At 34.5% G+C, this 24,273-nt stretch overlaps 1 protein-coding gene across 2 annotated transcripts in view; it reads right to left on the bottom strand.

Annotated features, from left to right (window-relative positions):
- Positions 1 to 19,222: 19,222 nt before the first annotated feature.
- TTC13 (tetratricopeptide repeat domain 13) overlaps positions 19,223 to 24,273 on the bottom strand; it is an 82,791-nt gene continuing 77,740 nt past the window's right edge. For both annotated transcript variants that reach the window (XM_051993637.1, XM_051993636.1), the window contains exons 21-23: positions 22,236 to 22,314; positions 22,002 to 22,081; positions 19,223 to 20,162 (exon numbers count right to left, since the gene is read on the bottom strand). In XM_051993637.1, the coding sequence (XP_051849597.1) occupies positions 20,048 to 20,162; positions 22,002 to 22,081; positions 22,236 to 22,314 (274 nt within the window). In that variant the 3' untranslated portion in view covers positions 19,223 to 20,047. The remainder of the gene's footprint in view (positions 20,163 to 22,001; positions 22,082 to 22,235; positions 22,315 to 24,273) is intronic.

Raw genomic sequence — 24,273 nt, forward strand, 5'->3', positions numbered from 1 at the left:
TATTTGGGAGTTCTTTTGTTTGTTTTTGCAAGGCAATTGGAATTAAATGACTTGCCCAGGGTCACACAGCTAGCAAATGTTATGTGTCTGAGGTCAGATTTGAATCCAGGTTCTCCTGACTTTAGGGCTGGTGCTCTGTCTACTACACTATCTAGTTGCCCCTGCTATATCTAACTCTTCGTGATCCCATTTAGGATTTCCTTGGCAAAGATACTGGAGTGTTTTGCTATTTCTTTCTCCAGTTTATTGTATAGATGATAAAACTGAGGCAGACAGGATTGAGTGAATTGCCCAAGATCCCACAGCTTGAAAGTGTCTGAGGTCACACTTGAATTCAAGTTCTTCTGACTGCAGATCAGGTACTTTATCTACTCCACTATCTCACTGACTCATTTGGTTTTGAAAATGGTTGTTTCTTTAACAGATAAGCGTTAGATATAAATTTACCAGCCTTAATTCAGGTATAAGTGTCTCATATGTTTAAAAAATAGCTTTAAAGTGAAATTAATCTGGTTGAGAAGGTCAAATTCTATACTCAATTGCTTTATTCCTTACACCTTTGCTAGGAAATTTGAAATATGTCCTGACAACAAATAAATGAATCCACAAATAAACAAGGTAAAGCCAGTAGCATCCTAGGGTTGGCAAAATGCCTAAGCTTGGAGCCCTGCCTGAATTCAGTGGCACATCAGGGTTCTAGTCACTAAGTAGATTTATAGTATTAAAAAACTATAGGTTGGGTATTAGTAATAACCATGCTGGCAGACATAACCACAGGGAACAGGACAAACATTTTTCTTCTTGGGCAAATTACAGTACCCTAACATGGCTGGCTGGCTATAGTTAGGGAAATATGAAGTATTACTATAAAGCAATGAGGTAGCTAGGTGATATGGAGTCAGGCCTGGAGTCAGGAAGATTCATTTTCCTGAATTCAAATGTGGTCTCAGACACTTATTACCTGTGTGACTCTGGACAAGTCTCTTAGTCCTGTTGGCCTCAGTTTACTCATTTATAAAATGAGGAGGTAAAGAAGGAAATGGCAAACTTCTCTAACAAGAAAAAATAGGATCATGAAGATTTGGACACAAACATGTGAAAAAGACTTAACCATAAAAATAAAAAGAAACATTATTTTAAAAGAAAAAGTGAAACATACATTTGACTAAAGAAGTTAGCTCTGGAAGCCATAAACTTACTTTAGACATACAGCCATCATTCAAATAATTTGGAGATCAGGATAGCTTTGATCTGTAAAATTCAAGATTTTACTAGCAGGTAAAGGCACTTTGGGTCCTATTTGCCCAGTATTGTGATGTTTTTTTCTGGAATTGCATCCACCTTCCAAGAGAAACCTAGTCCTAAAATCTAACTTTGTAGGACAGATTTTTCTTCCAGTGTAAATTTAGCTTTATAGTTATAAAGACTAGATGTTTTTCCTTAGATCTATTAGGATTAATTTGATTTTGAGAATAGCTATTTCTTTTTTTTTTAATTTTATAATAACTTTTTATTGACAGAATCCATGCCAGGGTAATTTTTTTTATAACATTATCCCTTGCACTCGCTTCTGTTCCGATTTTTCCCCTCCCTCCCTTCACCCCCTCCCCTAGATGGCAAGCAGTCCTATATATATTAAATATGTTGCAGTATATCCTAGATACAATATATGTTTGCAGAACCGAACAGTTCTCTTGTTGCACAGAGAGAATTGGATTCAGAAGGTAAAAATAACCCGGGAAGAAAAACAAAAATGCAAATAGTTCGCATTCATTCATGTTCTTTCTTTGGATGTAGCTGCTTCTGTCCATCATTTATCAATTGAAACTGAGTTAGGTCTCTTTGTCAAAGAAATCCACTTCCATTAGAATACATCCTCATACAATATCATTGTTGAAGTGTATAATCTCCTGGTTCTGCTCATTTCACTCAGCATCAGTTCATGCAAGTCTCTCCAAGCCTCTCTGTATTCATCCTGCTGGTTATTTCTTACAGAACAATAATGAGAATAGCTATTTCTTTATCAGAAACCTAGCAAACTATGAAGTCACTTGTGTCTAAAAGTCATTAAAACGTATTTGCACTTGAAATATATTAATTTCCTAAATTTGGAAACATTTTTGGACAAAGGATCTATACTAAGAGTATTTCTATTTTTAATTCTGGCCTAAATATAAGTTATCTCTTTTAGATTAATCAAGGTGAAGGAGATAAAAGCTCAAATAGATTTTTTCTTTCTTGCTTGGGTCTCTGTGTCTTTTTTTCTTTCTTACTTCCTTTCTCTTTCTCTTTCTTTTCTTTCTTCCTTTCTTCCTTTCTCTTTCTTCCTCTCTCTTTTCTTTCTCTTCCTTCCTCCCTTCCTCCCTTCTTTCTTTCCTTCCTTCCATCCTTTCCTTCTTTCTTTCTGAATTTTACTATATTGATCTCTAAACTGTGAATGGCTGGAGCTGCACAAAACAGGCCTAAACAGAATTCAGAGATCAAGTAGCAGTTTAGTTAATTACTTGCAGAATAAGGAAGGGAGTTTGCAAACCTGAAGCTCTCCCGGGTAGGAGTTCCCTCTTGTTGCAGTAAAGACAGAGATTTTATACACAAATCATAAGTGGGAAGCTGGATCACAAAACAATCATTTTCAGAGCCTGAGTGGTTTCCCACAATAAGCCCACCAATACAGGACAACATGGGTGTTCTCCGTTCTGTGGAAACAGTTCTTAAGTGATTGCTTCAAATCCTAGAGGTTGTTACTTGGTGGAAGATAGAGTTCTATGAGAACACGTTTTGCAATTTTTCATTCACTTCATTTCACACAGGAGAGCATTGTCAAGAATTGATTGATCTTTTTTTGAGGTGTGTTTTTTAATAGTTATAGCTTTTTATTTTTCAAAATATATGCAAAGATAATTTTAACATTCACCCCTGCAAAAATCTTGTATTCTAAATTATTTTCCCTATCTTCCCACCTTCTCCCAACCCTAGACCACACGTAAGTAATCTAGTAAGGTTAAACATGCAATTCTTCTAAACATATTTCCATATTTAGAATTGATTGATTATTTCAAGCAGTATTATAAGACCCTGATCCCAATGGTAGTTCTGGAAAATCTAGATTATTAGTACATTCATTTTATATATATCATATTGATGATTATGAAAATCACAATTTCCTTTCACAATCTTTCCTTTCGATAAAAAGTCAGAATGTCTCTGAATATCGAAGAAAGAACAAGAGAGTAGATCAAAGAAAGGAGAGGAGACATGTTTCAGAATGTTTTAGCCTCAGAATGACATGGAAAGATAATGCAGAAAATTGGAGGGGATGTGGGAAAACTGGGACACTGATACATTGTTGGTGGGATTGTGAATACATCCATCCATTCTGGAGAGCAATTTGGAACTATGCTCAAAAAGTTATCAAACTGTGCATATCCTTTGATCTAGCAGTGTTACTACTGGGCTTATACCCCAAAGAGATACTAAAGAAGGGAAAGGGACTTGTAGGTGCAAGAATGTTTGTGGCAGCCTCTTTGTAGTAGCCAGAAACTGGAAACTGAGTGCATGCCCATCAATTGGAGAATGGCTGAATAAATTAGGGTATATGAATATTGTGGAATATTATTGTCATGTAAGAAATGATGAGCAGGATGATTTCAGAAAGGTCTGGGGAGACTTACATGAACTGATGCTGAGTGAAATGAGTAGGACCAGGAGATCATTATATGTGGTGAGCTTTTTCTTCTCAAAACGCAGCCAGGTGATAAAAGTTCAGATCTTTTATTATCTCCAATATAGCCCGGTTAGCTTAGAGGCCTATCTCTCTGCTTGGTTCCAAGAGCTCTCTCCGAATGTTGCCAAATCCAAAGGTCTGGTCCTTCAGCCTCTGCCTCTGCTTTCTTCAGCCTCCAGCCAGCTCCACTCTTCATGTCATTCCGGTGAAATCTCGACTTGTAGCTTCTTCACTCTGAAGAACTTCCTTGACTGGCCCATTGAAGCTCTATTTATGCTCCTTCAAGAGAGGGATTGTGGGTTTTCTCCCATAGTGCTCTCTGGCCCAAAGAGCTTCACGGGAGGTGTGAACTCACTGAACTCCAATGAGTAAAGGTGTGAACACAAGCCTTGTATTAATTAGTTCTGCTTAGTACCTTGTTTCAGGTTCTGCCCAAAACATCTTCTTGTAAGATTAGATCAACTCTAATTAGTTAGCAGTTAGTAAGGATTCCAACAATTATATACTTCAACAACAATACTATATGATGATCAATTCTGATGGACATGGCCTTCTTCAGCAATGAACTGAACCAAATCAGTTCCAATAGAGCAGTAATGAATTGAACCAGCTACACCCAGAGAAAGAATTCTGGGAAATGAGTATGAACCACTACACATAGAATTCCCAATCCCTCTATTTTTGTCCATCTGCATGTTGATTTCCTTCACAGGTTAATTGTACATTATTTCAAAGTCCGATTCTTCTTGTGCAGCAAAATAACTATATGGATATGTATACATATATTGTATTTAACTTATACTTTAACATATTTAACATGTATTGGTCAACCTGCCATCTGGGGGAAAGGGTGGGGGGAGGAGGGGAAAAATTGGAACAAAAGGTTTTGCATTTGTTGATGCTGAAAAATTACCCATGCATATATCTTGTAAATAAAAAGCTATAATAAAAAAAAAAAGAATGTTTTAGTCTCTATTTCACAAATCTTCTTTTTGCTTGAACATAAAAACAACATTCCTCCCCAGTAATGGCACAGCATTCTCACCCCCAAACTTCCACCTTCAGCTCTACCATGACAACAAGTAAATAAACCTGCTTTTGAAGGCTAGTGACAGCTTTCCCTATATGCACCAGGCTCATGGCTAGTTCTGCCAAGAGGTTCCCAACAGATGAGTTTGGGGGCCAAAGGTCTCAGGAGTACCAGTCAGGGATCTTACAGATGCCAATAGGACTGCAATGGGCAAGAAAACAGGCTTCCATTGCTGATGGAGAGGCAACTTTAATTGGAGTGAAACATCAGCAGAGTAGTTCCCTGGAAATAGGGATAATTTAGATATAATGTAGACAAAAGCACAGAAACCTTCCCAGGAGGCAAAGATGAAGAGGAAGAGAATTCCATACATGGAAGACAATCAGTGAAAATGCATAAAGTTTTAAGAGAGAGAATTTTTTTTTTGTATGAGGGAAAGCAAGGACATCAGTGTTACTGGATCATAAAGTAAAATGTGAGAAGATTGGAAAGATAAAAAGAGATTAGGTTTTAAAGGGCTTTAAAAGCAAATAGGATTTTATTTTATTTTTAATAATAGCTTTTTATTTTTCAAAATACACAGGAAGATAGTTTCTAACATTCACCTTTGCAAAACCTCATACTCCAAATTTTTCTACCTTTCTCCCCCATTTCCCCTCCCTTCTACAGCAAGCAATCCAATATAGTTAAACGTGAAATTTCTCTAAATATATTTCCACAACAAAAGGTTTTGCAACTGTCAATACTGAAAAATTATACATGTGTATATTTTGTAAATAAACAGCTATAATAAAGAAAAAATGTTTTCATAAAATAAAAAATAAAAAAAAGAAATAAGGGGGGAGTAATGGGGTAGGGAAAAGCAAAGGGTGGGGAAATAAGACAAGGCAGGGATCCTGATTCAGGGGGAGATTAAGTAATAGCAAGGAAAGTTAAGGAATGGAATAAAGTGGAAAGATTAGCAGGATAGGAAAGAGGAGATATATACAAATTCTATAACAGAGATCAGGAGTAGAATTTATTAGAAAAAAAAAGTATGACTAGTAATCATTGATCTTAGTCACATTTAAGATTCAATCAAGAGAAAAATAATAATAAATAATAAAGTAAAATAAATAAGTAAAATGAAGTTTAAGAAGCATGCATCAACAACAAAAGAACCCACAACGAAGTAAAGACAAGATGAATAATATTATATTATTATTTATCTTCTTGAACTAGAGATTTATTATTACATATTTTGAATCCTCTTTAATGTTCTGCTGGGCACATGACAATATTTTGTTTTATTTTGTTTTTCTTTTGTGTCTTACTTTTTTCTATTTTTTAAAAAAATAAATAGGAAAAAATATATATATATATATATTTCCACACGTCACACTGTGCAAGAAATATAAGATCAAAAGGGAAAAAAATACGAGAAAGACAAAAAATCCAAGCAAACAATAATGACAACAAAAATCATGAAAATAGTTTGCTTTTATTTACCTTTAGTCTCCATACTTCTTTTTCTGGATGCAGATGGTTCTTTCCAACATAAGTCTATTGGAATTGCATTGAATCACTTCATTATTGAAAAGAACTAAGTCTATAATGGTTGATCACATAATGTTGTCACTGTGTATAATGCTCTCTTGGTTATATTCACTTTGCTTAGTATCAATTCCTGTATGTCTTTCCAGGCTTTTCTGAAATCCTCCTGCTCTTCATTTCTTATAGAACAATAATATTACATAGCATTCATATACCATAATTTATGGTTATTCAGCTATTTCTCAACTGAGAGGCATCCACTCAGTTTCTAATTCTTTGCCACTACAAAAAGGGTTGCTACAAATATATATATTTTTTAACATATGGATCTTTTCCCCTTTTTTTATGATCTCTTTGAGATAGAGACCCAATAGAGAGACACTATTAGATCAAAGGATATGTACAGTTTTATAGCCCTTTGGGCATAGTTCCAAATTGTTCTTCAGAATGGTTGGATCAGTTCACAACTCCACCAACAATGTATTAATGTCACAGTTTTCCCACATCCCCTCCAACTTTTATCATTATCTTTTCCTGTCATCTCAGCCAATATGAGAGGTGTGAAGTGGTAACTCAGAGTTATCTTAATTTGCATTTCTCTAATCACTAGTGATTTAGAGCATTTTTTTATATGACTAAAAATGGTTTTAATTTGTTTGAAAACTGTTCATATCCTTTGATCATTTATCAACTAGGCAACAGTTTGTACTCTCATAAATTTGAGTCATTGGAAACGAGGCCTTTATCAACTATACTGGATTTAAAATTTTCCCATTTTCTAGTTCTCTTCTAATCTTGGATGCATTGATTTTGTTTGTACAAAACCTTTTTAATTTAATATAATCAATATTTTTCATTTTACATTTCATAATGTTCTCTAGTTCTTATTTTGGTTATAAATTCCTCCCTTCTCTATAGATCTATACCTCTATAGAGGTCTAATATCCCTTGTTTTCCTAATTTGCTTGTTGTGTCACCCTTTATGTTTAAATCATAAACCATTTTGACCTTATATTGATATAAGGTATTAGATGTTGGTCAATGCTTTTTTTATATTTTGTATTTGATTCTGTAACAGGGAATCACAGGAGTTTCTTGGATAGAGGAATGATATGGTAAGACCTGCTCCTTAGAAAGATCACTTTGAGAGTTGAGAGGATGATGGACTGGAGTAGAGTGAGGCTTGAGCTAGAAAGACCAAAAAGTTTCCTGTCTTAGCCGAGGGATGAAATGATGGAAGCCTGCACCAAGATGGCAAAGGTGTCACAGAAAAGAAGGGAGCTTATATTCAAATAATATGAAATGAGAAGGTCAGGAGAATAAGAAACTATCAGAGAATAATTTCATTTTTTTTCATTGAGATATGAGGGATAGTTCTCAATTGAATCTGAGGTTGAAGAACCATGTGAAGTTCTAGGGATGAAAAGGTTTGGAATACATTTTGTGGTGAGGGGACAATGACTTAATTAGGAAGGTGTTAAAGGTTGCCTTACTCCAGGAAGATACATCTGAGACCATATAAAATAATTTGTGGTGGACTCAATAGTTCAATAATCTAAAAAAAAATGGATGTCATATTTGTCTTTCTGCCAATAATGAGAAAATAAAATTATTGAGGATCATTATTTCTATTCTTCAAGATATTAAGGAGAAGGATATATTCTTTGAAAAGGCCAAAGAAGTGCTTACACAGAATGTAAAGGAATACTATTTTAGTATTAGAAATGACAAAAAGGATTGTTCAGAGAAACATGATGAAAACTATAGAGTGAAGTGAGCAGAACCAAGAAAACAATTTATACAGTTACAACAACTTCATAAAGATAAACTACTCTGAAAAATATAGAAACTGATCAGTGTAATGACCAGCCATAATTGCCCAAGCTTTGTAATTAAGCATACTTCCTACTAGAGAAGTAACAGACTGAGAGGGCAAAAGAAGACATGCATCTGTAGATAAAGATATATTTACATATATTTATATCTACATATTTGTACACAGCCAATGCAGGAATTTGTTATATTTGAATGCATATTTGTTACAAAGACTTTGTGTTTGTTTTCCAATGGGGGTTGGAAGTAGGAAGGAAAAAAATTATTTTTGTTCTTTGAAAAGAACTTAATTTTGAAAAAGTGATGGGATTAAAAAGAGGATAACATTGCATGTTAAGAATATATATTTATGTGAGGAAATTTAAATTTTAAAATGGAGAATGGGAAATGAGGTGGAGAACATTTGTATGAAGTTCAACAAAGGATCAAACAAATGATAGTATTGTCGACGTATATCACAAACCACTTGGAATCACATTGGATGAAGACTGTAGGGAAAAGATCACACACACAAGCTTAGTACAGCAGTATAATATGTAGTCATGAAATTATGAATGTGAGGACATAGGAAGATTTACATGAACTTATTTGGAGCAAAGAAAACTAAATCCAGAGGATAATATGTAAAAGATTACAATAATGTAAATGTAGCATATATTTGGGGATGGGTCTTACTCTCCCAACCCTCCTGGGTCAAGGGTTTCAAGGGTAGCCACAGCTACTATTTCTCTCCTTAAAATTATAGAGGTTAATCATGAAGGATTTGGTGGTGGTGGTGGTGGTGGTGGTGGTGGTTTCTAATGCAATTGCTTACAAGTCCTGCACCAGGTATACTTCCCCCTATTGATCATCTGTTAATAATCAACTAGTCAGCCAAATTTAATTGACTTTTATAAACAGGTATTTATTACCTGTGGTAATAATGTGGTAAAGATGGTATAAATAAATATATAATAAAGTTTCTGAGGCTTTTCTACAGATTCTCCCTAGAACATGGACTCCAACTTAGAAAACACAAGTGATTATGGGTAACTCACAGATCCTACTTGTTGGAAATAATTTGCTATCCTTTGCTAAGAAACTAATGAAATCCCCTTCCTTTTATACATGGTGTAGCTTTTCTGTAGGGTTGCTTATAAAATCTTTATTCTGCCTTTCCTCATCATTGTATTTAATGGATTCTTGCCTCCTAATGGAAGATAATCTGAGAGGGAAAGGGGCTTTATGCAAAAGGTGGGTACAATTCACTCATATTTTGTAATTCTCATCTCCCCCAAGGCACACAGAGGAGCAGACAGCTTTTTACCTAAGGGACCAAGCTTTGCTTGGGTTTCTATTTCCCTGAAAAAGCTCTGCTTCCTTGTTGTGCTTTTTATAGACTTGTCCCTTTCATCCTTCCATTTGCTGCAAGCTAGACCTTCCAGTCACACTTAAGAGTCTTAGAAACCTCCTTATATATCTTTCTCCATGGTTTAACTTCCTCTTTCATAAATATATTATCTCAAATTATCCACATAGGATGACATGTGCCCATAATAAACTATCTTGGCCAAATGACATCTCCAATAAGAAATAACTATATGAAGTCCTTTTCTTTATGGTATGTTGTACTTAAATTCATCAAGTATATATTGAACTTCCATTATGCATGAGACACTCTTATTGTTAGGGGGTAGAAATATAAAGATTAAAAATGACAATTCTCTATCCTTAAGGTGCTTACATGATAGGGGCTGGAAAGGGGACAATGAGGGCAATGGACATAATAAATACCAAAAAAAAGTACAATACAGTGAGTGTGAAATAATGGGGGAAAAGAGAGTATAGATAAAGTACTCAACAGCATTTTAGAAGAAATAATTTTTAGCTGGGGAAATCAGTATATACAGAGGTGATAGAATGTTGAGCAAAAGCTGAGTCTAGTTAAGTGTCACTAGTTTCCAAGAAGGAAATGATAAATATTCATTCCCTCAGCTTCACTAAATTGGCTACCACCTTTCTTGAAGCTCTCTTCTCTCTCCTTTGGACTATTTAATAGCTTTCCAATTGGTTTTCTTCCTTCCAGTTCATCTTTCTCTAATTCATTTTCCACAAAGCTTATACCTTGTAAGTTTTCCTTCCCCCTTTCATTAACCTCAAATTCCCCAAGCTCATACCATTGACTTCCTGGTTGTGTCTCAAAAAAGACACTCCATCTCTAGATCTGTCTTTTTGATTAACTCCCTATTGCTCCCAAGATAAAAATTAAAACTTCTTAGCTTGACATTTAAATGCCATCACCATAAATTTCCAACCAATCCTTCCAGAGTTTTCACTTCATTCTTCATTTATTCCATGTTCTAACCTAATTGTCTGAGGAAATCTTTCATATAATCTACTTTGATGCTTTTGCAGCTTGTATTCTATGTGTCTTGGAGAAGATTGCAGTATGAATAACCTGGATTCACTTCTGCAGGAGGCCCTTCCCTTCTCAGATTACGTTCCATCAATGTACCTCTTATATGTCCCTTATCTTATATGTACCAAATTATTCATGTTGTCTTCCCCATTAGAATGTATGCTACTTGATCATAAAAGAGGGAAAAGAACCCAAATGACCTTTTTTGTAATGGCAAGGAACTAGAAACTGAGTGGATGCCTATCAACTGGGGAATGACGGGGTAAGTTATGGTATATGACTGTAATTATTGTTCTGTAAAAGTTGATGAGCAGACTGAAATCAGAAAAGCCTAGAAAGACTAACATGAACTGATATTAAGTTAAATAACAGAACCAAGAGAAGATTGTACACAAAAACAAGATTATGTGATGATCAACTGTAATCTACTTGGCTCTTCTCAAATAAGCAGTGATTCAAATCGTTTCCAAAAGTTGGGATGGAAAATGCCATCCACATCCAGAGAGAGAAATATGAAGAGTGAATATGGATCAAAGCATAATATTTTCACTTTTCGTTTATTTGCTTTTTTTCCCCTCATGTTTTTTTTTTCCCTTTTTGTCTGATTTTTCTTATACAACATGACAAATATGGAAATGTTTCCCAAAAGTGCACATGTTTAACCTACATCAGATTACTTGGGAGGGAAGAGTAAAGGAGAGAGAGAAAATAATTTGGAATACAAAAACTTTCAAAAATGAATTTGTATTACTTGCTGTCTAGAGGATGGGGTGGGGAAAGGGAGAGAAAAATTTGGAACTCAAGGTTTTTCAAGGGTAAATGTTGAAAACGATCTTTACCTATATTTTGAAAATAAATGCTATCCTTAAAAACCATGCATGTTGAAAATTATCTTTACATGTATTTGGAAAAATAAAGTACTATTGAAGATTAAAAAAAAACGAATTTTTGTTCTTTGAAGGCAAGGATCAGTTCTTACCTTTCTTTTGTGTCCTCAGGCACATAAAGTAATTAATAAATGCTTGTTAATTGAGCTAACTTTTATTTCCCAATGCTTGATTCAAATTCTCTAAGGATGAGTAAATATTCAGGTATAACAATTAGAATAGATGTATGTTTTCTGAAGAACTTCACGAGCAACTTCTCAGGCATTTATGGTCTTACAGTGAAGGGAAGTCTTGTCTATAATTAAATCTCTGAGCAAAGCATTAAAAGCTAGGCTTCTTCTTTACATTCTCAGATCAACAAAAGACATAAATGAATACTAAAAACTCTGTTCCTGATTTCTCTCCAAGGAGCTAGTAGGAGAATGGGGCCTAGGGCTTCTTGTAGCAGATTTTCCCAATAGAATAGAGGATAAAGAGATAATGGAAATGATCTTATGATGAAAAAAGCCATCTACACCAAGAGAGAGGACTGTGGGAACTGAGTATGGTTCACAAGCATTTTCACTCTTTTTGTTATTTGCTTGCATTTTATTTTCTTTCTCATTTTTTCCAGTTTGATTTGATGTTTCTTATGCAGCAAGATAACTGGATAAATATGTATGCATATATTGGATTTAATATATATTTCTACCATGCTTAACATATATTGGACTACTTGCCATTTAGGGAAGGGGGTGAGAGAAGCGCGGGAAAATTGGGACACAAGGTTTGCAAGAATTGCAAGAAAACGCAAATGTTTTGAAAAATAAAAAACTTTAAAAAAAAAAAAAAGGTAAGGGAGCAAAAGTTTTCCCGAGTCTCAAAAATAAACATAGCTTTCATTCTCTTCACAATAATCTAGGTGCTCAAATTGAATGTATAAATCAGATTCAAGGCTTCTGGCAGATTAATTTTGAATGCTAATTAAAAAAACAATCATAAAGTAAGGTTAAAGTAAAGGCTAAGGAGAACCCAAATCCAGGAATCTTGAGCAACAGAATCCTCTTAATTTAGAAGTGTAATTCTTCAGTCTAAACTATTTATCTGGAGATGAGATAAGGAACTTTAGCATAATAAACACATTCCACATTAGCAAGAAGCCCTCAGAGAAGTAAACTGGAATGTAGCTTCAAGACAAGGAATTTTCTTCAAGTCCCTGATACAGGAAATATAATTTCTCACACACTTTACTTTACTTCATTATATGTTGAATTGGGTTGAAAAATTTGGATAGTTTCCCAGGATACTTCCCAGCAACAAAAGGTGCTATTAATTCCTGACCAGCCCCAACCATGCCAACTTTACTTAGAACATCACCTCCAGGAATCAGGGCCCCAACCCCTTAAGACTCTTAGGTTCTTTGGCTTTGATCAGCTTTGCTTTAAGGACTGGGATCCAGATTTTTACTCCCCTCCCCACAAAAATACCACCAGCATCCTTCTAACTCACCTTAATCTTCTGTCCTTTAGAAAGCAAGCTCCTTGGGGGAAGGCACTGATTACTGATAACTTTATAAATGTTTTATCTATCAATCTTATTTAGGTATTAAGATCTGTAATGGCACTTACTTCCTAGGTTTGAGAACTAATTGTATAATTTTTATTTGAACTAAAAAGAGGTCTTTTGGCATAGCTAAACAGGGCCTAGGTCTAAAGGCCAGGTATGTTAGAGATCTGTTGTCAGACTTTAGATAAACCACTTAGAGAAGGAGTATGGGATTCATATCATTCCTCTTCTGCCTGACTACCGTTTTGCTTGTGGCAAGTCAGTCCTCAGTGAACTTCATTACTTTCCTTATCTATAAGATAGGAAAGATAATTCCAATGCTGCCTACCTCTGAAGGTTATTATGAGGAAAGTTATCTTCTAAACTTTAAAATGTTCAGTTATTTCCTTCTCCCGCTCATTTTAAGATAAGGAAACTGAGATAAACAGGGTTAAGTGACGTGCCCAAGATCACATAGCTAGTGAATGTCAAAGAACAGATTTGAACTCAGGAAGATAAGTATTCAATCCACTGAACCACCTAGCTGCCCAAAATATTACACAAACAGGAGCTATTTTATCTCTGAATGGAAAGTAGATAGGGCCGGATTCTGTAACTCCAACAATTTAAACTCTAATGTGAGATTCTCCATTAAGGTATAAATGAAACGCTTTTTTTCTACCTGATATCTTCAAGACTACAGGGGAACTAAGGGGAAAATGCACATATATATATATGTGTGTGTACATAGATAAAATAATTATATAGTTTAGGAGGAAGGGAACAAGCATTTAGTGAGCACCTATAGTAGTATGCCAGGCCCTTGTACTAAGCACTTCAACAATTTTATTTGTTCCCCATAACAATCTCATGAGGGATGCTATGATTTCATTTTTCAATGAAAGAAACTGAGGTATAAGTGTGCCCAGGATCATGCAGCTAGTAGATGTCTTAGGCTTAATTTCTGGTAAGTAAGCTTTAATTTTATTTTATACCTTATTGTATGGAGCTCTCCCTTCCTCTCATATCACTGCAAGATAAACAGACTTGATTATAAAGTGGTTTTCAAGGATCAAGTAGAGGGACTCAGCAGAAATAATCCTGGAGAGCTCTAATAAAGGTTCAATAGTCCTCAAACATTGCCTTCAGTTTCAACCAGGGAAGGCTAAGTTCTTCAACCTTTTCTAAAAAAAATCAGTGATATCTGATCCAGCAGCAATTTGATGACAGTAATGTTAGTCACTGTCTTCCTTTTTTTGAGTCACCTCTTGTGTCATCAGTTGCTGGATTCCTTCCTGGACAGCAAAAGTCAGAAATTTAGGGGAAGGATAAATAACCTACATTAAGGATCTAATTTTTATTATTTATTTCTTAGGTCATAGAGTGAAAATTTTCACCCCCATCTTTTCTAAAAAATTCTACTACTAAACAAATATGATTTAATTATGGCAAAGTTTGCTTGACTCAAACTCAAGGAACCTAGTTCTGAATCTGAATTGCAAATTCTGAATCTGACCTCAAATTCCAGGCCCATCCTTGAGACTGCTTTGTAATTCACTTTCATTACCAAGGTAGGGGTGGATTTACTTGGGGGAGGGAAGACAAGTTTATACTTTGTTTTCTGAAAAATGGTGGCAAAATTCTATTTATTCCTGTCATTATCATGTCTTAACAATTTGCCTAGTATTATATTATAGTCAAAGAATTTATTCTATTTAGAAATGTTACTCAAGATAAACAAGACAAATTTGATTCAATAGAAATTATTTGTTACTAACCACTTGCCAAGTTTTCTCTTAAACAAGCACTATATCCCAACTCATCCCTCAGATCATTGTGAAGTCAGTGGTCATACCTTGAAGACTAATTGTGACAAAAGAAGGGTGAGAGGGGTTTTATACCGGGATGCTTTTCTGTTTGTTTCAGTCTCCAGTCATCAGTCACACACAGCTCACAAACTGACTCTGGGCAGGAAGTCAAGGGGCCCTCCCCTCAAGTGAGTACTTCTATCTTTTTTTTATTTTTAATTAAAGCTTTTTATTTTCAAAAGATACAGATAATTTCCAACATTCATCCTTGCAAAACTTTGTATTCCAAATTTTTTCCCTCACCTAGATAGCAATACTTTTATCTTTTGTAGAGGTGACAGTGACTTCTAGAAGGGACACAACCATTGTATTAAAGTTGAATTGTGTTAAGGTAATAATAAATACATGCACATTTACCAGCCTATCTCTAGATACTCTCATGAGTTGAATTGTGTTAATGTGCTAATAAATACATGTATATTTGCCAGCCTATCTCTAGATACTCTCATGAGTTGAATTGTGTTAATGTACTAATAAATACATGCACATTTGATAGCCTATCTCTAGTCAACAAGTTAACTGCCTGCTAAGCCCAGGGCTCACAAATATTCCTTGACTTTAGGTTGTGGCTCATGTCTACCTTATGCTTTCTTTTACTGTGCTACAATCATAAATTTTGTATTATCTGTTTTTGTCACATACCTTCAAATAGACATAAGCTCCCCAAGGGCATAGATAGTGTTTCCTTCATCCTGACAGTTTAGCAGGAGAAGCAGATAACAATTGTAGAATGGTTGGCTACAGACCCCAGGTATAATTGAATGTTACTTCTGGGGTGGTTACTTGGGGAGGTCCCACTAAATCCAGAATTTCACAGTTCCTTAAATGTCTTTGTAAGTAAAAAGTAAGAAGGTAATCAATTAGGTACCTCTCTGTATGAAAAAGTGCTAGGGATACATGTATTTTTTGGACTTGATTTTATGGATTGTTTCACTCTAGGCTTCAGCTTGTTCGTCAGAATGACTCTAGAGCCAGAATTGTGAAAACAGAAAGAGCTAAAGGTGAGTTTTCTACCCAGAAGAAGGGCAACAGGATATCAATAACTAATAATCTAAAATTTTTTTTCAATTTGACAATGAGGGATTGTAATAGATGTTTTCCTACATGTCATTGTAGCAGTTAATGTTCTGTAACGGAGAATCTAGCCAGAATTCAAGGCTTTTTTTTTTTTTCTCTACTAAATTATTTTTTCTTGATAATAGGTTTGTGGGAAGGACCAAAGGGTATTATACTGTTTATTTGGGATGCCTGATTTTGTTTTGAAACCCCCAAGTAAACCAGTGTTAGACTGTGGAATGAAGATGACACCTCCTTTCTTTCTGGCCACCAGATTCCTTACTAATTAAATCTTTTCATTTGCATTAGGTGATGGATTTCCAGAGAAGAAAAAGCCAGGATTCTCTAAGATGAAGGAACCATATCCTCCCATTTTGATCCACAAGAACGAACCAAACATTTTTAAAGGCTAAGAAAAAGGTTTATTGTAATTGTCCCTAGTGGGTAACATTGCTAGATGTATCCAACACTCTCAATAGGCTGATAGTAAGAATTCAGGCAGAATGCTTCCTGGTTAATATTGACAAAAAAAAAAAAATCCATTTCTGCTCTCACCCCCATCTTAATCCCTTCCCCTTCCTATTTGTCTTAACTGTCCCAGTTCCCTTTTCTGTTCTTGATCCTGACTTTTCCTCTCATAATTTAGTGCCTACTGGGGGATATGTATGGTGAATTACAACCTCATGCTTGGGGCAAAAGCTGATTGCCTTAGGGAGTCAGGAAGGAATTTTTTCCACCATCTACACAAAATTGGCCTAAAGTGTGATGGAGGTTTTTCGCCTTCCTCCAGAGCATCAGGAACCAGCTTTTAGCTGGAATTCTGTTTAGATATTTGTTGTGCAAAACTTTGTTGCTTAGGAAAATTATTGACAACTAGGGAATGTTGGAGGCCCTTATACAAAGATCCTATATGAACATAAGGATATTCCTCACCTTTTTTCTTCCAAGTTGATTTGATCTTGGGGTGACAAATTTGTCGAATTTGATTTGTCAATGGGGGAATTATATGACAAACTTTTTCAAGAAAATTCCTGAAACTGAGTTGAAATCAGTTAGTCCCAAGAGTTGAATACCTACCATATTCAGAACATGATCAGGAAGATAGCAAAGATGCACAATCACTGTGTAAACAGAATTAGGGGATAAATTATATTTCTACTTTTTAAAAATACAAAAAAAATTGTTACAAAAACATTTCTGGTGTTTGAATTTTTATTTGTTTTGGAATTTGTGGTTTGAAAGTTAGCCAAGGGAACAAATGATGAATCCATACCATCTATTTAAATCGATCTCTAGAAGTACCCTCAATGATACTGTGAACAGTAGTTTTCATGTCACACCTTGCTGTTTCATGCCAGAGGGAATGATCTTAACTTGAATTATGAAAGACAAAACACCAAAGTGAGCAAAATTACCTTAGTTTGGAAGAAACTGTTTTGTTTTAAAAGGCTTAAGTTAGAAGTACTTCTGCCCAGAAAACTGCCCAGGACTTCAGTCTTTCTGCAGCTAATATCACACATTAATGACCCTCATGACCTATCTTTTTGCATCTGGAGACTTTTTTTTTTTTTTTAAGATTATGAACAAAAGTTTAACTTGGAGAAATGTGGGGCTCAGAAGGGACAGGACTTGCTCTATACATGGGGTGAATTAACATTTAGGAAAGGCACAAGTACAGGAATGGATGAGACACAGCTCAAGTGCCTAGAAGATAACTGGAATGACAGCTCCTATAAAATCAAGGCATCAATGCCTTATTGAAAATAACACATTTTCAGGTGGATTACTAAGTGCGCCAGAGGTCCCCATCTTGTCTTCTGACATGACATAGGGTAAGAGTGTACTCTATTCCTTAGATATGTTCAAGATATAAAATTTCTGCTGGGTGTTATCCATATTTGGAAGATATGTACAAATTTTATTCTGGCCTTTTATACCACTGTCTTCAGTGACATTTTTTAGCAATACTGAATCAAGTCTGGAACTCACTCCTCCATACACTAACACTGGGATCCTCCAGTGAATAGTGGGAATTCCTTCCAGATCCTCCATTTGAGGAAGGGGTGTCCAGGATAAGCCCCCTCATCTTCCACTTGGCTACAAGCCTTCACACTATCCCAGAGTCAGGTACCTCTTTCATCCCAGCTTACTTTTCAGTTTCTTTTTGTTTTGTCTCACATTAGATTATGAGCTCTTTAAGAGTTAAAAGTCTGTTTGGCCTGCCTTTGCATTCCCAGTGCCTTAAAGAAGGCACAGCACCTAGCAACACAGTAGGTGCTTTACAGATGATTATTGACTGACAAAGGCCTTACACAGGATTTCCTGAAAAAGTTTGGTCAGAGGAATGATCATAGTCCTTTGTAACACAGGAAAAATAGGGTAAAATTACTATATCTTGATATGGTAGTTGTAAATTTAAATTGCTGGAATTTAATCCTACATCTCAAGATGCACATAATTTGAGAGTTGAAAGGGATTTCAGTGGGTCACCTCATCTAAATATATATAGGTATGTATGTGGATACAGGTATATATACCAATATTTATATATACTAAATACAGGTTCATATTTATGTACACACATTTTCCAAGCCATTTCTCTAATAGAGAAACCATCTATATTACTGTAAGACTTCTTTTCTACATATGAAACTTTTTCAATTCTTCAAAAGAATAAAAATTTGCCATTTAGGAAATTTCTTACATGTTCTCTAAAATAAACATTAGCTTAGTTGTCCTGAACTTCTTTAAACTTCTTTGTCTGGCATTCAAAGTCTAAAAACCTAATTTCCAATTACGCCCTTACACACATGTCCCAGAACCCTCCTCTTAGTCCTTCCTACACAAAATTCACTCTTTGTTGGCAGCTTTTGTATGCTTTTGTGAATGTTTTCTTCTTCTGGAATGCTTCTAGTCTGTCCCATTTATCTTTCAGCATCCCCCTCTAAACTCATTTTAAGAACTCATCTCAGAGAAAATATAGCCTACTAATCATTTATCCCATATCCCTTCAGAACAAATGGCTTGTTTGAAGGATATTTATGTATATTTGTGTACACAAAAAAACTCAAATTCCATGTATATATCGGTGTGTTGATGTTTTAAAAACTTTTTCTCCCCACTGTAAACAAATTACTTAACTGGAGGGAAAGCTTAGCCATAGTTCCTTTTTCTCTTTTTCTCTTACATAATGGTTAGTCTCTTGCTAGTTTACCAAGAATGATAGTACTTTTTTGTAACACTTCTCAGTTGAGTTACCTATGTGCAAATAATTCTGTATTATACAAATACAGGTCAATGTTAGGTGTATTTGCAAGAATTTTAGAAAAACGGTCAAAGTTCTAAAACAGTCAAAAAAGTCAAAGAAAATTAATTTGAAATGGTAATCTTTTAATTCATCAGAGTTTCACTGTTTTCATTATCCTTCCCCAAACCCCAAAGGGAAATCAGATTTTGTAAAATCAGTGGTGGTTTTAATTTTTGAATTAATACACTGCTACCTGAAACAGCAACCAGTTAATATGACATACAACACACAATCCAGTGCCAAAAATTGTGATGTGTACACTAAGTTTTTAACAAAAGGGAAAAAAAGCATGGTTGAGCAATTCAATGTTTAAGAACACTAATTGATAATTTGCACCACCAAAATTTTCTGTGTGTGTTATGTGGCATCCAATTGGTTGTATAATGCTTTCACAACTCAAAAACATTTGAGATCTTGGAACACAAAGTAGGATTTTATATGAGCTGAAAAGGGCAATCTTATCAGAAAATTTATAAAGAGAAATATTCCTTGCCAGGGGAAAACCCACATGGGGGTATATAAGGAATAAAATTATTCATTCATTTAGGGTTATTTAATTTTTAATTACTAATTTCTGATCTCTAAAAATAAAATGTATATATACTGTTGTTGTTATAGGGAAGCAGTGTATGGCTGTTAATGAAAACCCAAACATTGGCCAATAGTTTTTTTCCCCTCCCAGACTTTTAGGCCCACCCACAAAACTGTTGATTTCTGTTGGTCTGGAAAAGTAAAGAAAATGCTTTCAAGTATTCAGTTTCTATCAAAAAACTGGTATCAAAAGTAATAAAGGACCTAATTTCTTCATAATTTCACTTTTCAAAAAAATAACTTAAGAGAAGCAAGAGGTCCCAGCCCTTTACTTTATAATAAATACTATAGAACAACTATAGTTTCTTAAAACACCGTGGAGAAGAGTCTGTGTTTAGCACCTCAATCATTGTTCTTAATGTTGGAAATGTCTCTGATACTGATGGGAGACTCTTGTAAGAAGGAGAAATACTGAAAGAGAAAAAAAAAACATAAAGACGACATGATTTACCTAAAAGAATAAGATTCTTATTTGTATTCATACATTTCCTAACACACATAAATAAACTGGGTAAGGGGAAAAATTAGAGAAAATAGCTTTGCCTTGTTCAACAGATAACAAAAATGATCAGAATTATTTTTTTATTTTTTTATTAAGGAGCTCCTATGTTTGAGGCACTGTGTCAAAAATACAAAGACACAACCAAAGTAGTACCCACTCTCAAAGTTTACATTTTATGAGGGTAAGAGAAGCATAAAAAGTGGAGAATAACATCCATTAAAAAAACAAATATGTATACAACATAATTTATGGAATAGGATGCAGGGAATATCAAGAGTTTTTTTTCCTGTAAGAGATGCAAGGTTCAGCTAATTAGCTGGGTTGGGAGTTTTGCTTAATAGAAAAATAAACTGAACCTTTTTTCTTCCTTTGTAAAGTGAATATAGCTCTTCTTTAAAATGTTATTTTAAGGGTAGAGGTGATTCAAAATTACGTGATAAAAGACAATCTAACCTCTAAGGCATAGGACAAAGCATGAACATTTCAAGTGTTGACTGCTGAATTAAATATAACAGTTTCAGAGGAGCATATATCTGGAAGGCTAACTAGTACTTTTGTTTTTTAAATGAGGAAAATGAAGGCCCATCAAGGCAAAGTGACTTGTTTAAAGTCACACAATCATCCAAAGTGGGATTTGAATCCAGGACCTCTAACACCAGAACCAAGGAACTTTCCAATTTTAATACTCTTTAAACTTTAGAACTGAATGCATTTTAGAACTTTTGAAATTCTTCAGCAATTATATAAGGATAGCTATTTGTCAAATGGATTTGAAAGTAAAATGAATAGATTAAGCGGGGAAAGGAGAAAAAAACAAGAGAGTTCAGACAGCATAATCTGCTTACTTCTCTGAAGCTTAAAGCATATGTCTCACTTTGATTTAACCTAGGACTGATTTTTGAGGGTTTTTGCAAACAAAAGCCAGTAAACAATATAAAAGCTGTAGTTCCCTTCCCTGTACCACTTATAGCAGTCACTGGTCCCTTTCTGTACATCATTATTAAATAACAATTACTGAAACTTATGCTTCTAATTAAATTGCAAGGAACACTTATTATTGAAAACATGGAAAAAAAGGAATGATATTTTCTTCTGCTTATTAAAAATATGAAAATTGTATGGACTTTCAACAATTTAATACAGGATAATACTACCAAAGATTTCAGTGACTTTTCTAATGAGGTGGAAATAAGGATCTGATTATTTTTTAAATAAGTTAAAAGAAAGATATTTTGGGTGGTAAATAAATTTTGCTTTCAACAGTTAACCTCATTTTAAAAAAGATTTCAGTGATTTTTCTAATGAGGTGGAAATAAGGATCTGATTATTTTTTAAATAAGTTAAAAGAAAGATATTTTGGGTGGTAAATAAATTTTGCTTTCAACAGTTAACCTCATTTTAAAAAAGATTTCAGTGATTTTTCTAATGAGGTGGAAATAAGGATCTGATTATTTTTTAAATAAGTTAAAAGAAAGATATTTTGGGGGGGGGTAAATAAATTTTGCTTTCAACAGTTAACCCTATTTTAAAAAATCCATTCTATTTCAATATAATTACTCTTTTAATATGGTCCACTATAGCTAGGGAAAAAAACTAAAAATTTTAAAACATGAATATAACTCATTGGTCAATAATGACTCATATCATATTGATCCTAGGAAATCTAGGGGGATCTAGCGTGATCTAGGAGTTGACTTGCTATGCCTGGTCTGTAGCAATTTTCAGCCTTCCCCAAAACATTTATTTACCTTTGCAAGCTCATCCAGCTTTTGGCTATTTTGCTAAAGGCCTCTGACCCAGGAGCTGTCATGGCTTCAAAGTCAACTAGCTGGAGTAGGGGGAGAAAAAAATGGAACTTTAGTTTATGTGGTTTAGTACTAAAGAAAATAGCTTGAAAGCAACTGATGTACCTTGAAATAGAAAGAATTAAACTGAAATTTAACATACAATTGATCAACTTTCTATTACAAATCCCAACATACCTTTCCTTTGGGAATTTTTCCGGCTACTTCCTTCCCACTTGCCATCAATGCACCCACAATCACAGAATAAGCTATTACACTATGTGGACAAAAAAGCAACAATGAGCAAATTCTATGCTGCCAATACGACCTTCCTGTTCACTATACAGTTACTTTGACTTAAATTATGACCTAACTATATCTATTTACAACAGTATTTTGGATGCTAAGAATGAAATTTACAGAAAGACAAGATTTTTAGAGCAAGAAAGGCCTTTAAGAGATCATTTACATCATTGTCTATATTCATATGTATATAAATTCAATCACTTTGTTTTAAACTCGAGTATTAAAAACTAATGAAAATCAAATATTTGATACCAATTAAGCTTTAATGGAACAATACTGAATCATATCTTTAGTCTTAATCTTAGCCACTTTAATTACAATGAAATAAGAAAAAATTTAGTCACTATATCTAAGGTTAATATTAATACAATGTGATTATTAATGATCAAATAGATCTATGATCTCATTGGTATGGATGTTCCTCCAATAATCTAGATCAAAATCCATCCATGTTTTCCAGTCCTCTACATTGACACAAATTTATTGACACATGGCTTTCCCCAGTTCATATAGCTGGGAAGATATCACAGCTGAATTTGAATCCAGAACTTCTGATTTCTAGACTCCATAGTATGGATTAATGGTTAGAGAGCCCTTGCTACTGGAGACAGGTTCAAGTCCTGCATCTGACAGGCTGTGTGACCCTTGAGCATAATACAGCCACTTAACCTCTTGGTGATCCAGGCAACTTTCTAAGACTATAAATTGTAGAGAAGGCCAACATTCTTGGTAGAGTTTCCACACCAGAATGGCCAGTAAAATCACAACTCCTATTCCCATGTCTATGTTCCATTCCAATATCTTCTCATGGAACACAAGTAACCCTGGATTTCCAAAGGTTTTTATGTGTGCATAGAGTTGGCCTATACAGTCTTATTATCTATACATTGTTGTATTAAAAAAAAATCTCCAGCTTTAAAATTTTGATTACAACATTCTAAGAGAGTTAAAAGCTGAACTCTGTCTCAGCATGTGATAACCAGACCAATGTGAAAACTAACTTTGTTATAAAAGCTTCATTTTATTTTTAAAAAACTGTTTCCCTATCTTTTGCCTAAGTTGGAAGTTCAAAGGATTCTCCACTCACAAGCCTGACTTTTACTGAACCTATTGGCTCAGGAGCCAAAACAATCTGCTTTGTTTCTAACCAGGGTTGGTTAGGCAATTTGGGCCAGGTTCTTTCCTCAGGAGCTCACTGAATTAATGTGGAACTTGGTGCAGACGCTAATCAGAATAGCCTACCTCAGAATTCTCAAGCTCAAAAGTTCCAACAACCCAACCTAACTGGAAATTACAAGCATGAGAATACTGCCTGGCAAAAGTTTCCTTCTTGAGAAAGATATCTGGATGAGGTTTTAGATCTGTACTTTCTCTATACAATGAAATGTATATTATATATATATGTATATATATATATATATATATATACACACACACACACATATATATATAAAAACTAGGTTCATTATACAAACACTCATTTTTCTAGGCCTTTAAAGCAAATATTGGTAAATATATATATTGTACAAGAAAAGCAGTAAATATATGAATAAAATAAATAAAAGGTATGTGCCAGGGCTAAAAACTAAATGTCCTGAAGTCCAATCACCAAGAAAAGAAGAAAGGAAGATTTTAGTTACTTAACATTATCAAAATTAGTCTGACTTTATATTGCTATGGAAATTAGCTTTATTACCCTGACACTAATGACCCAAATCTCTCATGAATAATAGTTCACAAATTTGCTTTTCAGAAATTGAAGGGGAACTCATCTTTAGAATTCCTTCTTTGGTATTAGCAGATTCTGAGTTACTAATCTTCAAGCAATAATACGAGTACCATTTAAAAAAAAAAACTGGCATTTTCTGATAATGGTGTTTTATAATTTTAGTCTTGTTTCATGGGACAGGAAAGGAGTACTACTAGCTAA

The sequence above is a fragment of the Antechinus flavipes genome, chromosome 4 (assembly GCF_016432865.1).
Source record: "Antechinus flavipes isolate AdamAnt ecotype Samford, QLD, Australia chromosome 4, AdamAnt_v2, whole genome shotgun sequence".
Lineage (NCBI taxonomy): Eukaryota > Metazoa > Chordata > Mammalia > Dasyuromorphia > Dasyuridae > Antechinus > Antechinus flavipes.